This window comes from Penicillium subrubescens, assembly GCF_028828155.1.
Source record: "Penicillium subrubescens strain IBT 31985 chromosome Unknown utg000004l_segment0_segment0, whole genome shotgun sequence".
NCBI classification, from domain to species: Eukaryota; Fungi; Ascomycota; class Eurotiomycetes; order Eurotiales; family Aspergillaceae; genus Penicillium; species Penicillium subrubescens.
In genome coordinates, this window is record NW_026643154.1 from 388,777 (window position 1) to 405,256 (window position 16,480).

General features: G+C 48.9%; 4 protein-coding genes across 4 annotated transcripts; 1 reads left to right on the plus strand and 3 right to left on the minus strand.

Annotated features, from left to right (window-relative positions):
- Positions 1-199: 199 nt before the first annotated feature.
- Positions 200-6,542, minus strand: sidD (nonribosomal peptide synthase SidD; the record flags this gene model as incomplete). Its single annotated transcript, XM_057151172.1, has 2 exons — positions 200-6,022; positions 6,084-6,542. 2 exons carry the CDS (start codon positions 6,540-6,542, stop codon positions 200-202), a joined length of 6,282 nt encoding a protein of 2,093 aa, XP_057008977.1.
- Positions 6,543-7,970: 1,428 nt separating this feature from the next.
- Positions 7,971-9,083, plus strand: sidJ (putative siderophore biosynthesis lipase/esterase; the record flags this gene model as incomplete). Its single annotated transcript, XM_057151173.1, has 2 exons — positions 7,971-8,024; positions 8,085-9,083. 2 exons carry the CDS (start codon positions 7,971-7,973, stop codon positions 9,081-9,083), a joined length of 1,053 nt encoding a protein of 350 aa, XP_057008978.1.
- Positions 9,084-9,251: 168 nt separating this feature from the next.
- N7473_005234 (uncharacterized protein) lies at positions 9,252-10,815 on the minus strand (the record flags this gene model as incomplete). Its single annotated transcript, XM_057151174.1, has 2 exons — positions 9,252-10,547; positions 10,615-10,815. 2 exons carry the CDS (start codon positions 10,813-10,815, stop codon positions 9,252-9,254), a joined length of 1,497 nt encoding a protein of 498 aa, XP_057008979.1.
- Positions 10,816-11,522: 707 nt separating this feature from the next.
- Positions 11,523-13,480, minus strand: N7473_005235 (uncharacterized protein; the record flags this gene model as incomplete). The annotated part of the gene is made up of 5 exons (XM_057151175.1): positions 11,523-12,399; positions 12,458-12,541; positions 12,596-12,721; positions 12,783-12,907; positions 12,974-13,480. The coding sequence occupies 5 exons, from the start codon at positions 13,478-13,480 to the stop codon at positions 11,523-11,525; spliced, it is 1,719 nt and encodes a 572-aa protein (XP_057008980.1).
- Between the last annotated feature and the right edge of the window lie 3,000 nt (positions 13,481-16,480).

Here is a 16,480-nt window from a genome sequence, read left to right on the forward strand (position 1 = left end):
TTTTCGATCGAAACCTTAAGAGGGATCAAATTCAAGATTAAATTTAGAAAATTGAAAACAGATATTGAAAAGATTTAAATAATACTTAGAAGAAGCAAAGAAGCTAACAAAATTATAGACCAAAAAAGAGCACCTTCGCAGGGTCAAGCTAACCCTACCCCGGATGCTAGAAAAACATGACCACCACATCCAAATCAGACTAAAACACCTTCTCATCAAGCAAGACTGCTTCAGAGCCATTCGACAGGTCAGCAACAGTTGCAGCCAGATCATCCAAGATTTCATCAACCAGGGCTGAGTCCCTTTCAGCCCCAACGGCTCCGACATGCACTTTACCACCTCGCACAAAAGAGACCACCTTGAAGGGATACGGGGCATCGCCATGAGGATTGGAGATCTCAACTCTGCAAGATCCTTCCGCAAAAGGCATAGTGTCAAAGTCATCAAAGTCTTGATGGTGAACAATGGAGTCAAACGATTGTGTGTTGGATGGCCATGAAGTGCACTGCTTGGCAATTTTCTCGAACCCAAGGAAATCGTGGGCCGCAGATTCGGCACTCTGCTTTTGAACAAATTGCAGAAGATTCAACGCTGTCCATTCTGCCTGGAACTGAACGCGGATGGGGGTGAGCTGGTAGCATGGGCCCACGACATTTTCCACGTTGGCAACATCAATCATGCGGCCGGATGTAACGCCCCCAAAAGTCACATCAGTCTTGCTGAGGCGACGAGCCAAGAGCAGAGCCCATGCTGCAGTCAACAAGTTTGCAGTTGTAATGTCCTCCAGGGGTTGGCATGATTCAACGGGCTTAGATTTGAACACACCCTTGTCTCCTGGCTGATAAGATGTTCCATCCAGGAGAGACAAAGATGAGCCATCGAGTAAAGTACTCCAATAGCCAAGAGATTTTGTTTGGAAGCGGATGTCGCGGACACGGGCAATGTACGAGGAGAAAGGCTCATAGTCGACGACTGTCTTCCCAATATACAGTGCCTCCAAATCTTGAAGCAGCTTAGGGAGCGACATCCCATCATATAGAGCGTGGGATATGCCCAAGATGAGGCATTCCTTGCTATCATCACCTGCAACGTGGATGAACTTGAAGAATGGCGAGCCAAGTTGGAAGTCTGAATTAGCATCCTCAGCGCAGAGATCCTTGACAAATGAATCAATATCTTGATCCGCCAGGTGCGTGGTCAAAGCAACCTCCAGTTCGTTCAAGACAACTTGGAAAATAGTGCCGTTTTCTTCGATAAACACAGTCCGAAGAATGTCGTGGGTCTTAACGAGATCCCTACAAGCCTGGAACAATCTTTGACGATCGATGCCACTGTCGAAATGCAACATGTTATACTGAATGGAGGTCCGGGGGATTTGAATGGTTCCACGAACATCAAGTGCTTGGGTATCTGTGACAGGGTAGACATCTTGAACAGACAAAGTTGGATGAGCAAGCTTCGGCTGAATAACCTCAGAAAGGAATTGCTGAACGTCAATCGATCCCAAGACAGAGAATGGCTTGTAAGGCTGGACTTTGGCCTGTGGTGATTGTCCCACTTTCAGCTTCTTCGCCGCATCGCCCAGACGCATATGCTGGAAGATATCTGCGACGGTCAAGGAATGGCCTTGGGCACGAAGACTAGAAACTAGCTTCATCGCCAGAACGGAGTCACCACCGAGACGGAAGAAATTGTCGTCGACGTCGATTTGGTCTGCCTGCATTCCTAGAATCTTGGCCCAGGATGATCGCAAAATATTCTCGGGGCCAGTCAAACTTGCTTGGGCCAAGCTTTTCTTCCATGCCTCTTGTAGGCCTTCGTGTACCTGGTCAAGCACTGGACCCGGGATCTTCGAGGCAAGCTGGTTCAACAGGTTATGGTTCGTCGGCAACTTATCAACCACAATGTAAACAGAAGGCATCATGTGAGTGGGGAGTGAATCTCTGAAGAATTTGTCGAGTCGCTTCAGTGCTACGACGAGGACGACAGGTGCTGAAGCGCAAACAGTCGTCTTCAGGCTCTGCGGATCCGAAGCGTCCCAGACAATATCATGGTTCTCCAGGATGAGCTCCACATTGTCGCCCTCGGAAGGCTGGCTTTCCACAAACACGGCCAGCTGCAGCTCTGATACCTGGTCTGACTCGCCCTGCGATGACTGGAAGGCGGCTGCAGCCGCGCGGATTGAGGATGGGAGGTATCTTGAGAAATGAGTTTCAAGATCCGCGATATCCACCGCATGTCCCTGCACTGGGACAATATTTTCTTTGCGACCGACAAACACCAGGCTGCCATCTTCTTGTTGTTGAACAATGTCGCCAGTTGGTTGCATATTTCCTGATCGACCAGTAACCTCCGAGCTTCCAGCTAGGAGCCACGCTGGGGACTCCGCAGTCTCGCCTGAAAGGCAGGCCCCTTCCAACCAAAGCTCACCGGGGCAACCAATGGGTGACAACAGCGAGGGATTTCGTGGATCACATACCCAGTGGACTACCGATGGAGGGTACACTGATCCTTGCTTAATATCTTCCCTGGCTCGAAGCTTTCCTGATGCTTCATCCCGGGACAAAGGAGCAGTCTGATTGTGTCGCCAGATTTGTGTCAACTCTTCCTCGGGGAGGCAAGATATCTCATCAACCTTCCTGGAAAGGTCCTTTGCCAGCTGGGAGCAAGCCACTTCAAGCTGAGCCAGAACTCGCTCCATTTGTGACACACTGACTAAACCGCTGTCAAAGCTTGCACAGACTCTGAAGCCCCCTTTCCGGATACCGCAAGCCAGCATGAGGGGATAAGGATTGAAGTGAAGGGCCTCGCGGACAACATCGCCATATTCGAAGCCAAGGTCGCTGCCTTCGTACTCCGGCTCCGGCTGAACTACCAGACCAGTGCCAGCTTCGCATGCATGCTGAGCATCGCGGCTGACCTTTCGGATGTTCTGCATTCCCATGTGCTGGTAGGGAGTCCGTGCAAGGATACCCTGCTGCACAGCCTGCAGATATAACTCTACAGTGCTGTTGCGACTGACATGAATGCGAATTGGGACGGTTGCAATGAGCGGGCCAACAATGCCTTCAACTCCCGGAAGCGAAATGTCACGACCAGTGAGCGTCTCTCCAAACACCACGTCGTCACTGCGCGTGTATTGAGATGCGACAAGAGCCCACGCACCCCGAATGAAAGTGGCCAGCGTAAAAGGTGACCCAGCACCAGCCTCAAAGGGAATTATACGCTCAACCAAGCCGTTGGGAGTAGGCAAATAGTCTCGGTATGGGAGGCGCGGGAACTGGGGTCCAACAGCACCGTTCAACTCCTGTCGCCAGAAATCATGCATGGCGACTTCATCGGTATCCCGCACAAACTTTACAAAGTCCTTCATATGTGCCTGCATCTCAATCTTTTGACACCCCAACGCATTGCGAACCTTTTCAAGAATGACAGGCTCCGACCATCCATCATAAAGAACGTGGTGTACCGTCCAAACCATGTAACGCTTACCATCGATGGAATTGTCAACAATAGCATATCGGGCGAGATTCTGTCCAAGCTGCATCTTTTCACTGCGATCATCTTCGAGGTATTGGTCAAGGTTGGTGGAGTGCTTCCAATCGACGCCTACTTTCAGCACCACTTGCTGAAGGCCTGGGTCTTGAAGTTGAACCAAGCGGCTGCGCAGGATTGGGCTTGCCTCAATCACGTCTTCCCATGCTTTCTTCCAGGTATCGAGACTAACGTGTGTTGGAATGCAAGCAACTCTTTGAGCAACATATGCTTTGACCGATTTGAGCGAGAAGGTGAACAGAGATTCTTGCGTTGGCGTAGACGGGTAGATATCCTCAACAGCATCTCGATCAACCCCACAGGCCTGTGACGCCTCGATGGATGCACTTTCAACGGCTTGAGTGATCATAGAGAACGCAGCAACTTCAGATCGGACTTGCCCGTCACAAATCTTGACAACTTCAGCCATGGCCGAAAGGGTAGGGTTGCCGAAAGTGCTAGTCACAGAGAGATCAAGGCCTTGGTCTCTGCAGATGGAAACAAGACGCATTGCAGCCAATGAGTCGCCACCGAGCGCAAAGAAGTTATCCTCAAGCCGGATGTTCTCCGCCTCCAGTTTCAATGCCACGCCCCATGCTTGTCTTAGGCGTTGCTCAAGTTCGGTCAATTCCCGAGAGACGGCGTTCCCAGTGCGTTGGTCCAGCTCTCGCAAGTCGACGGTAGTACCGAATTGGCGAAGTCGCTTGCGGTCGGTCTTTCCCGAGATCAACGTGGGAATGTAATTGACGGGAATATAAGCCGTTGGAACCATGTACCGAGGCAGGACCTTTGATATATCTGCATTGGCATCGGACAGGGATTGGCTTTGTTCAGGAGCGAGCTCGGCTGACTGAATTCCCAGGTGCTCTTGTCCCTTGGCTGATTTGAAGGAAACAAACGCAACAAGAGTAGATTGACCCCCAGCTCCTTGGGGTACAATAACCTCAGCAATCACGGTTGCTTCCGAGGGCAGTCTGGCATTGAGTTGACTTTCAATTTCTCCGAGTTCCACACGCTGCCCGCGTAGCTTGACTTGGGTATCCTTGCGACCTACGAACACGATGCCTCCAGAGCCATCGGGATCATATACACCGAGATCTCCGGTCTTGTACAGACGACCCTGCCTGCCAGCGTATCCCTTGTGACCAGCCACAAGCCATGAGGGGTCATGAATGAATGCAGCTGCAGTCTTGTCGGGGTCGTTCAAATAGCCCTGTCCAACGATGGGACCTTCAACAAGAAGCTCACCAACGGCTCCAACCGGCATCAATACTTCATGATCATTGGGGTCGACGATCCACATAGCCGCACCATTGCCAGGTCCGATGGAAATATAGTCTCTGCCAGTCGCAGCACTGCTGTTGATAGTACATCCGATGGTACATTCGCAGGGACCGTACCCGATGACAATTCTGGTATCTTGACCCCAGACAGTCACATCTCTTGCTGAAGCAGCTTCGCCACCCAGACCCAGGATATCCAGCGATTTGATAACATCTGCATCCAAAATTCGAGCCATAGAAGGAGTGATACCAGCGTAGTTGATTCTCATCTTCCGAATGACTTCGTTAATGTCATTCAACCGATCCTCATCTGAGGGAATACAAAGGCAGCCACCATTCCCCAAAGTCAGCAGCATACTGTCAATGCTGACATCAAAGGCGTATGACGCAAAGTCGAGAACTCGGGAAGTGCTTGTGTATCCCACTGCTTTCGCTCGTGGAATGGCACTACTGGTATAGGTGCTGTGGGAAATTTTGACGCCCTTGGGTGTGCCTGTACTTCCAGACGTGAAAATGATGTACATCAAGGCTGAAGCCGGTACAGGTGGAAGCTCAGGTAACACTTGAGAAGTCGAGATATGCGAAAAGGTGTCTGCTTCCACGATAAATCTCTGTCCGTCTGGTAGAATAGACGATGCCAAGACCTTTTGGTTTCCAGATGACACCATTGTCTTTGCATTCACCTGCTTAGCCATGTTCTGAAGCCGGGCGAGTGGTAGCGTGGGATCCATGAGCACAATAGTTCCACCGGCCTTCATCACGGCAAGTACAGCGACGATCGTCCACCTTGACTTCTCAAAGCAAAGAGGTATGAAGTCATGGAGTACGACCCCCGCTTCGCGAAGCGTAGACGCGAGCACTGTTGAGTAGCGATCGATCTCGCTGTATGTTAAAGCACCATCCCAGGATAGAATAGCCTCTTTGTCGGGGAATTCTCGGGCACGCTCTGAGATCATCTCGTGCATACAGAAGTCATATGTTGGTGGAAGCTCATTATTCCAGCTCCATAATGTATCAAGATCATGCATTGTCGCACGAAGACACCCCTCGACAGCTTTCTCGGGGCTAGAGATACACATTTCAATTGTATCAACTAGCGATTCAATGTGTCGGGTGATTGTATATGGCAGAATATTTTCAGAATGCCACAGAGGACAGATATTGAGGTCTCCATTCTGCACGGAAACTTGAATCTTGAGCACACCCTGTACTCGACTGGTCAGTCACACACTCTCGTCAAATACAACGTCTGATGTATTCACATACATCGTTATTAGTGCCATCCGAGCACTCTGACAGAGAACCAGTGCTTAGCAGAAGTGATGAAGCCCTGGATCCTGCTGTTTTCAGGCTTCCCTTCGCATTCTCAATGTGACGAGAAATCGAAGTCAGGGTCTCTCCCACATTATCTTGCAAGTTAGGGAGTACTTCGTCGGTCGAAAGCTTGTTTGCCCCTCCACCATTTGATGAATCTCCCTGGCTCTGATATGCCCACTCATAGCTAACACGTCCATCTTCTCTGGTTCGCAGAAGAACTATGAGCCAGGACAAAAGCACAATCTCTTCCTTCATGCATGTTGGCGTGGACACTTGATCAGAGACAAGCCCCGCGACCTTAAATGATCTAGCGCCGGTACTATTTAGCTGGTCCTTAGCCTGTACCACAGCGCTCTCGCTCGGTTGCTCATACTGGCTCGGTAAATCGTCAATGTGTATGAAGCCCATCGTGACGACGCGAGCTGCTTGCTTGCGGTTGTCGCTGAATCCTGGCGCAACTGGATTATTTTGAAAGGGAATCACGGATCGCGACCGAGTGAAGCCGAGATGGTCCGATCCCACACTTGTGCCCAAAATTTGTCTCCACTGGCGAGCTTGCCGCGAAGCAAGAATGATTACTGAGGTTGTATAGATACAGAACGTAGTGGTGTGGATGTCTGAAACTAGTAGTACCTTGTATTTCCATGTATGGTCACGATACCGCATTTGATACGGTAGAATTTCACGCTCCGTACGCATACGATACATAACTCCGACAGGGCAACTCCACTGCCAAGTTCGAAGTTGCAAGTTCTATCCACTCGGTGTCTTGGATTGAACCAAGGAGGTTGGGTTGCAGTGCTACGACAGTCTACTTGGTCCTTTTGGGCATAACCTATATCCTTCGAGTCCCCTGTTCCCGATGATTGGAAGGGACTTTTTTTCCAATATGCATGACGGTTGTCCAACAGCATCCTCAATAGACAGGCAGGAGCGAGTAGGGCAATTTCACCAAAGCAACCTTTAACACAGTGAAAAGCACGAAATTTCAGTTGCAGATTCTCCTAATTTACCCCCATTCCCTGGCGGCAATTTCCGCTGCTACATATTCTCTTCGACCCATCAGTCTAGGCCGGAGCAGACCTTCGGGGACGTCATCTAATCTGATCCTGGAATACTGCATCCACAAATCTAATCAGATCCGGTGACTTATTGTTTCTCCGGTAGGGCGCGTAAGGCGTAGAAAAGCCAATGCGCTACCGGTACATTGTTAAAATTTGGCAGTGACACTGCGAAGAGAAGAAAAGATATTTCGATGGGCCTTGGAAGATACTGTACAACGGTATCAAGATCCACCTGGTGAATACTTACAATACCAATATTACCGTACACCTTGTTCTCTGCGTTCCATGGAACAGAAATTACCAAATGCTGCCCGAGCGTCCCGCGTGCTGATTGATAATTTTTTTCATCTGATAATTTACGCCCTCCTTCTCTACCCACCAATGAGTTGCACGAGGGGCAATTTTTGGTCTGAACTTTGGAGCAGAAATGTTAGGCCTTGGCATCTCGGCTGAGCAAAATATTCCGATCTCAACGAGTCAAACATCGTCGCCTCGAGCGGGTCCTTTTTACCCGACAATTACCGGGCTAGAAGGTGGTTCTTTTATGGTATCGCACAATAAATAATATCACTCAGTTGCAACAGAAATCCCAATTGCGGAGATATTTTGAAACCGACTTCGGAGTGACGCAAAATCCATCTGATAACAAGATTGTTTCGTAAGCAACCACGTGCCACACGTGCCATTGACCTGAGTTTCCATCGCGACTTTCTCCAACAATCTCGATTCGCTCACATCTGCTGGTCTCTTGTATCTGCAACTCAACGTCAATATGTACTCCAGGTTCTGGCCCAAGGGTGGCCTTCCTGGCATTTTGCATCATTACGTATGTTACCGTCTTCTTTCAAGCGCAATTGACAAGTTTACTGACGCACGGGCTACCTAGACCGAGACTCTTGTCACTTTTGAATACACATCCACTGCCGCTCGTCAACCTCACAGCATTCTCTTTGTCGGTGGCCTCGGTGATGGCCTTGCGACTACCTCCTATATGGCCGATCTTGTCCGCGCTCTCCAGCCCACAGAATGGTCCCTTTTCACTCTCAACCTCACATCCTCGTATCAATCCTGGGGTCTTGGGCACCTCGACCGAGACACGGATGAGATTGCGCAATGTTTGAATTATATCAAAGAATATAAGACGTCCAAATTCGGCAACGGCAAGATTGTCCTGATGGGTCATTCAACCGGCAGTCAGTGTGTGGTGCACTACTTGTCTCGGCCCAACCCTCACACAAGCACCCCAGCCTTCGATCCAGATCTCGAGCACATTCTCCGCATGCCACTTGACGGCGCAATCATGCAAGCACCCGTGTCTGACCGAGAAGCCGTGCAATGGGTGTTGAGCGAAGGAATTGGTGGCAAGACGGGCGATGAAATCCGGCCAATCTACGAGAAGATGGTCGCAATGGCAAAGGAATCTGTCGCAAAGGGCGAACCTCATGATACAATGCTCCCCCTGTGGATGACATCCCATATCTACCCGTCCAATACCGCAATCAGCTGTCGCAGACTCTTGAGTCTGATCAGCCCTGACAGCCCTCAGTCACCGGGCGAGGATGACCTTTTCAGCTCTGATCTGAGCGACGAGCAACTAAAGACAACGTTTGGAATGATTAATGAGCGCGGGCTGCTCAAGCACAAATTGATGGTCCTGTTTTCGGGCGCGGATCAAGCTGTTCCGGAATGGATTGACAAGGAGAAGTTGTTGGCGAGATGGAGGGGTATCACGGATCACAATGGCAAATATGAGATTTGGGATCAGAAGCACAGCGGTATCATCCCTGGGGCATCTCATGCATTGAGCAACGATGACCAAGCTAAGCCTCGGGAGTTCCTCGTGGAGAAGGTCCTTGGGTATCTGAAGACAGCAGAAACGGTCTGATCAAATAATTATCTATCAATGAACAAAATGAAAATTCCGACACTGGGTCAAGGCTTAAACAGCGTAGAAATTGTATCCGCAAATATAGTGTGATTCGGCCAGTTTGCACCAGGGATCGTATCAAGAGAACAATTCTGGGTTATCCGCGGGCAAGGTGACAACAGCAGATCAGAAACTTTCCTTGCCTGAATCCAAAAGATTTTCCTCATGCAATCGCCGTAAATCCTCCTCCAATTTCGCCCATGTCCGAGGCAGAAGGTTTGCCATCATCCAAAAATTCCCATCGTGGTCTCTTCCTTGCATCCAACAAACATTGAAACCACTCCAGCCTCGCTCAAGCCCTTCATTCCAGTACGTGACCATAGTTCCAATAGGGTTTTTCCTGGTCTCTAAGCTCTCACCTTGACGAAGAACAGCTGGGCTAAAATCAACAAGTTTAATCAACTCTGCCTTGCTCACGTTGTTGATCAAGAATGGCACGGAATTTGGCTCGCCGAAAATGAGTCTAGGCTTCTTCGTTGCGTCGATATCTCGATAAACACTCTTCAAAAAGGAGAGAGTTTGTGCGTCGGTCGATTGCTCGGCGAAATGTTGGCGATGGCTCACTGCAACAGCTCCAATAGAGCTTGTGGCAGTCTGAGGGGAAATGAACGCGTAAGTCGAAAGGACCATGTTTTGTAAGAATACCCCTGCCGATTTGCGTATCTCAGGGATCCGAGAACGAACGTCGAGGAAGCTCATGATAGCCAGTGGGCGAGGTTTCGACATGGTAGATGCGGCTGCTTGACAGATCCATGATATCAATATGTCGCCTTCACTGACGAAAGGCACATTCTGGCTGCTCTGGCTTTCTTCTGTGATCTCTTGGCGGACATCCGCTTTGAGCTTGTCGAGAACAGCTCCGGGTATGAACACCGTTCGCTGTTGTCGAGGAGGATTCCAAAACTTGTCCCACAAACATCGCAATGAAAAGACAAGCAGCTTGACTCCAGTTAGCCGATTCTTTTCAAGCTTGAACTCCTTGCTAGTCACCGCCTTGTCTTCCATCGCCGCTTGCAAGAGAATGTCATCTCGTGCACCTATTACCACAGGAACATCACCTTCACGCCCCGCTAATACTGCCGACCACCCAGACAAGAGGGCCTTTCCCGCCGATGCATCCATCAACACATGCGGCCATGAAAGAGCGACGAGCGTCGCATCTTTGAAAGAGGTGACATGGAGCGAAATTTGAGGCTCATTTTGTCGTACCGATTGCTCAAAGGTCGGAAAATTCGGGCGAGCGATAAAAGGCCGAAAGTCCTCGGAAATAAGGTGAGTCGATGGTCCATCTGTCGCATTTGGTAACCGACGAGCCACATGATGGTCTTGAATTCGCATCTCGTAAGAATCGTGGGTGAAAAATACATTTCGTGAGCCAGGCGTCGATGACTTTTGGAAGTGAACTTCCAGTTTTCCATCCGCCTTGTCGAGATTAACTGGATTTCTTCTAAATTGATAGGTGTGATTGCATGCTCAGCTTTGTATGTACCTTGAACCTCAATTGTCCACCGAGTTTTTTCCAATCTCCGATCTCCAACAGCCTTGATAATGAGTCGGCCAACTTCTCCGCGTCAAGCACATCATTAAATCGCACCATCCATATGACATTATTGCGAAATCCCTCGATGTCGTCAAGCTTGTGTAGGGGATACACCTCCTCATATTCCGAGGAATGCTGGTCGACTTTCATTCTGGCAGCAGCAGAATCTTAGTGACATCTCAACAGTCGTAGGGTAATGGCGTTATTCTTATAGAAGATTAACCCAATATTGGTACTAAATAATCTTGGAGGGCCATTCTTTGGGCTATCTCCTATTTTCAGATCCAAGTGGGTCGATAGAAACAACCCAAAGATTAGACGGGATTAAGATCTACAAGGGCCAAAGTCTAATGCTGACGAGACACCCCCTAGGACTTTGCACAAGCTCCATCTTTTCGATTTATTTTATCTAATAACGCTCCTGGTTTATTCAATGTCTAATTGCTTGAAAACATTGAGTGTGTATATTAGTTATGTACAGACTCGTGTTGTCTTCTCATTGAAAGATGACGTCATACATCCAACAGAACGATGGTGCCAAGCCTCAATCGTGATCTTTTACTGAAATGGAGTGAAGTGTCTAGATTTTGAGCCAGATCAGAATCATCAAAATTGCTTGTATATGAGAGCATGCAACATGCCATCAGGATGATTGCGAACCAGAAATATGTATCAGACACGATCCCTATCAACGTACGGTCACAATCGCACGCTTCGATTCAACCTCTAGCCATTACAACTTCCCAGCGAAGGTTTGGAAAACGAAAATAGGGTATATGAATTGGTAAAAGCTTCAGGCTTATTATGTACATTAGAATAACATTCGTGAGCAAGATCCTCCTCTAAGATTTTTGCCTTCACCTCACTTGCTGCGCTCGTGCAAGCTCAACATCAAAGCCGCATCCAGTAGTAAACGGTAACCGACAGGTGGTGCTTCGACTTCTCACGAATCTTGGCCACGTGTTGGTGAGGACGAGATACTTGACTGCCTTCACAGCATCATCAAAGACATTCGCACCGAGTCCACAGGAGACGAAATCCTCGGGAACTTCACCCCAATACCACACACGGTCTCGGAGCACAGATGCTGTTACCCGGATTTCCTTCTCAGATCCGTGGGAGGACATGGCTGAAGGTAGCCTGGAAAAACTTGGCATATCGAAGGGGGCAATCTGGTTCAGCTCGGGCTCGTCGCCGTAGATGATACGAGCAGGTACCTCGAAGACATTCTCAAGTTTTGCGAGGTCTTGGAAACAAAGGTTGATCGGGAATTCGGCGTGAGCGCTGACAAACTCGACGTAAATAGATAAAGCGCTATTGAACCGCTCCTGTAGCATCTCTTTGATATCCTCTTCATCGTCAAGATCAGAGGGATCCTGTAAGGAGCCTTTCCATTGGGCTACGCTCGTGAGGAAGGCGATGTTTTCTCCAGAAAAGTCGTGCAGTGCTGAGAAGTTCTGGAGGGAGGCAGGATCACGGTCGAGGACGTATTCAAGAGCGGGCATTGTCATCACGCTTTCATCGGAACTGTCTGTCTTGACTGAACCTGACATCATAGACTCGACGGTTGCAGTGGCTGATTTCAGAGACTTGATATCAGGGCCATCCTTTTGTTTCGACTCCCAATCCGCAATCAAATCGAGGGTCTCTTGTCGAAGGGACTGGTATCGGAATACCTCCCAACAAGGTAGTAGTACCGTAAATATCTGGATGAAAATAATCGATAGGCAGATCCTAGATAATAGTTAGAAAAGCTGCTTCTGGAATAATGGCCCAAGAGAATCATCCTTACCACTGGGGAGGTAGCCAGTACTTGTTGACTGCCTCCATAGCGGGAACATAGAGAGCAATGAGCCAAAGTGGAGTAGCGTGGAGACTATGTGAATAATCAGCAGGGGCAACTTTCATTCAACCCATTCACACAGCTTACCTCGCAGCCGCACAGCCAATTGTTTGAACTCGCCAGCCCTGAGTATCATGGATATCGCGAGACTTCCAAAGAACAACCGGGGCAACGATCCAAGACCAGAAGAACTGCCAAAATACCCCAGGCCACCTAATGAATGTCAGCCGATCAAGTACCAGATCTCAATCCTCGGAGATTCCATTGTATTTACCACTCCCAGCCTCGACCCATCTCGGCTTTCTGCTCCAGGGCAGTCCCGTGAACCTCAGTGCCGGGGATACCCCAGGAACTATGCCATTTCCGAGAGACGATATACATCAGGGCAGTAAGAAATATCTGATCACGGTAAGAATGATATCAGCCTGGGAATAGATGAAGTTCTGAAGCGCATATCCGACATACTTGAAAGAGCATTGCAAAGCCCACAGTGATGAGACTCTTGGCAGTATAGTCAAGACGGCGGAAGCGATCGATTAGGCCCCTGCTGCCCTTGGGTTCAAAAGCAGTGTTGCCATAAGGTAATCCGACTAGACGGCTGTTAGGCCGAGTATATCTCTTCTGAAGATTCGCGACATGGATGAAGCGACTATTGGAGGCATGGAACAAGGCAATGCCACACGGCAACAGAGTGCCCATAATCCAGAATTCGGCGTTTCCTGGGATCGTTGAGCCGACCAACAATCCTAGCTGAACAGTAATCCAGTATAAGTGAAGGAGAACGACGGCAGATAGCGAAAGCCCGATGCCTCGAAGTCGTAGAGGGGTCGAATTTCGATGAAAGATGAGATAGGCCATGCCCAGCGCAACGACAGCGGTCCATATCCCAGTCCAGCATACCCACCAGATGCTGACAGGAGACAAATTGAGCTCCTCCTTGGAGTTTGGGTCAACCCCGAGTTCCGACCCCATGATCACGAATCTCGTTTGGGTGTCTTTGCTCTTGATTTTGTCGACGGATTGCTTCGGTCGCAGTTGAGAAGGGCTCAATATTGGGAGGAGAGGGGTTTGAGGACGCTTAGTCTCTAGTTTCCACGTGCTGTGGGGTCCGAAATGGACTTTCTTCAACGTAGGATCGAGGCTGCATGAGACAGACGGGCTAGGAGTGAAGGACCGCGGACACCGGCGCTCTGGCCGACTTAAGTGACCTGCAGTCTCCTCCTCACAACCCTGTCCTATTCCTCATGCCTTCACAGGGGAACATTCACAGGGGAACACTCTTCAGCAATTCCAAACTTTACAAGGGCCGGTTAGCGCGGCTTCAACCAACGGGATCCATGATCTTCAGGTCCCAAAAGTTACGTCGTGGCCGTGATTGCCTGATCGATGCGCAATGTGACACGTTCAAAGGACTATGTGCATATGACGCTAGTCGAGATCCGGAGAGACAATGCGTCTTATCACGACTATTTGGGTTAAGCCTCCCGGACGGCTAATCCCATCCCCCCGTGCGACTGGCCTATGTCGATCGGCGTTTCAGAACTATTGGATTCGGATCCTTCGTCAGCACGACTAGTCAAATTGAAGGCGAACTTGGTACTTGTTGGTACTTTGCGATCGAAATGAAGACCTTCCATTATGATCCATACCTTCACGATCGACAAATATATTGTCTCCAATAATAAATAGTCTTGGGTGTTTACCGATATCTTGTCACTTTATTTCGACTTGTTCAAGAAGCATTGCTGTCTCACACTCTCTTAAACAGACTTTATTCCAAATTCTATAAGGACTCAGTCAGACACCTGATTTTTCTCTCGTGTGTGTCCTTTTCTCACTAATGCCCTAAGCCTTCGTGCCCATCTTAAACGCAAAAAACCCTGAACGATTGCTCCAGCCACCTTAACAGCGAATCCAACCCAGAGACTTTGATACTTCGCAAAGGCAGCAAAAGGCTATCTTTCACATGTCGTACCCACCCAAAGCTTCACACTCATGCTCTCCCAGAGAACTTACCATCGAGGGTGTCGGGCGCATTTGTTCTCCTGGCAGGCTCCAGTACAACACTGGTAGGCCCAAAGGCACCCGCTGTCAAGCTCCCCGCGTGTCCAACCATAATCCACCCAGGCAGAATGCTTGACTGTCACACACTCCTCGATCTTTTTGTCTTTCACGCATGCATACCTCGCGTGGTGGTTGCAATCTGCGTTCTCGTCGCAGCCCCATACACACATTCCGCTATCATCACATTCATAGCCATAGTCGCAGTCCGCGCTGCTATGACAGAATTCCTCAGTTGGTGGTTTCTGATGTATAGTGGGCGTTTTGGCTTTTTTTGGCTTAGAACTGGCATTGCTGTTTCCAAGTCGCGTGCGATAAATGAATTGCTACTCAAGTTGGGAGGACTCCCTCCTAGAGTTCTGTTGCCGCTGGGAATTGGTGCTGCCAAGACTTGGGTTGTTTGAAAACTGTTGATGGCCGCAAGGCCGAGGACTATAGGAATAAAGTTAGCAAAATGCACGTGGAGTCGCTTGATGCCTAAAACGAACCAAGAATATGTCCCATGGGGACTTTGAATGGAGAGTAAATCATATTGCAGAAATCAAAGTGTCTGCAGAATTTGGAATCTATGCTGAGGACTTTGCTCGGCTCGAATATCGTGAATCACAAAGATATCAGCTGTCAATAGATCCGAATGAAGAGGCCAATGATAGAAAGAGGATTTACAGGTCAACGTATAGATCGACGAAGTGGAGAGATGGAAGTGGAGGTGTTGGGGACGTGCAATGGAAGGGAAAGCCCAAATCGTGTATCATAACACCACTCCGTCTATTATTCTAGGAAGGAATAGTATTGACTGGAATAAGGGAAGTCGGATCCTCAGGGCCTACATACTTGCCCAATTTCGGTAGATACTGTTTGATCTACCATGGATCTGGGACCAGACCCAGGAAAGTTTATTTTCAAGGCGAAACATGCATACATCCTGACTTAATATATGAGAGAATTATTTGTGGCAGGGATAGAAACGATGTGCAGGCAACGCCCCTGGTTTCCAAATTAATCATTGCTCGAGTAGCACCATACGAATATAGCCAACCTCTCATGTTCGCACTGCTTCTGGAGTGCAGTCATCCTGGGTGTTGCCATGTAATTTGCAATTGACTCAATACGGGGGGGGCCGTTCCTACACCCTCTACCCGGACAGTCCTAGTCGTTCTTATTATGGGTGTCGGAGAGCATCAAAGGTCGTCATTTCCAACAAAAAACACACGCAATAGCTTGGTCGTGGTGCATCAATAAACACCAATAACCAGGGCTGTCAACCAAGGACTTCCCTACATTGGAAGCTCCTTTTTCGTCAGATATCACAAACCTTAGGGTGCAAATATCTCAGACGAACCCCGTACTGCAACAGCCACCTGCGGCAGTCTTGCTTATGCTTAAGACTGGCTTCCCTTGTAGAAGAAGAAAGGTCAACTTGGCAAAAGAGATTGATGGAACACAAGTATCAGCTTTGAAATCTGAAGCCTAGTAACAAAGAAAGCCATCACCAGCGTATGTATGATCAACACCAGTAAATGTACAAATGAACTCCTCTTCCGGGGTGAATTAACGAAAAGGGCATCACGGCGTTACACAAAAGAAAAGGTAGAAGAGAGTCGGTCAGTCAGGGGGAAGCGGGCAGTGATCACCAAACAGACGAATCCACCAACACCACCACCACACAAAAAACACCGCAGCCTGTATGGGGTCAAAAAAAAGTTGCCGAGCCCATAGCATAGCAAGCCAAACTCCGTGAAGAGAAAAAAGAGGTATGCGCAAGAATCAAATGGAAAGTCACAATGACAGTCTCAGTAGCAAGGGGAGACTTTCCCAGCAAAATGAAACCGCAACGCCAATACACCATGATGAGAAAAAAGGTCGCTCCAAGATGGGATGCGAAGAATTGACAAAAGAAAGAAAAGAAAA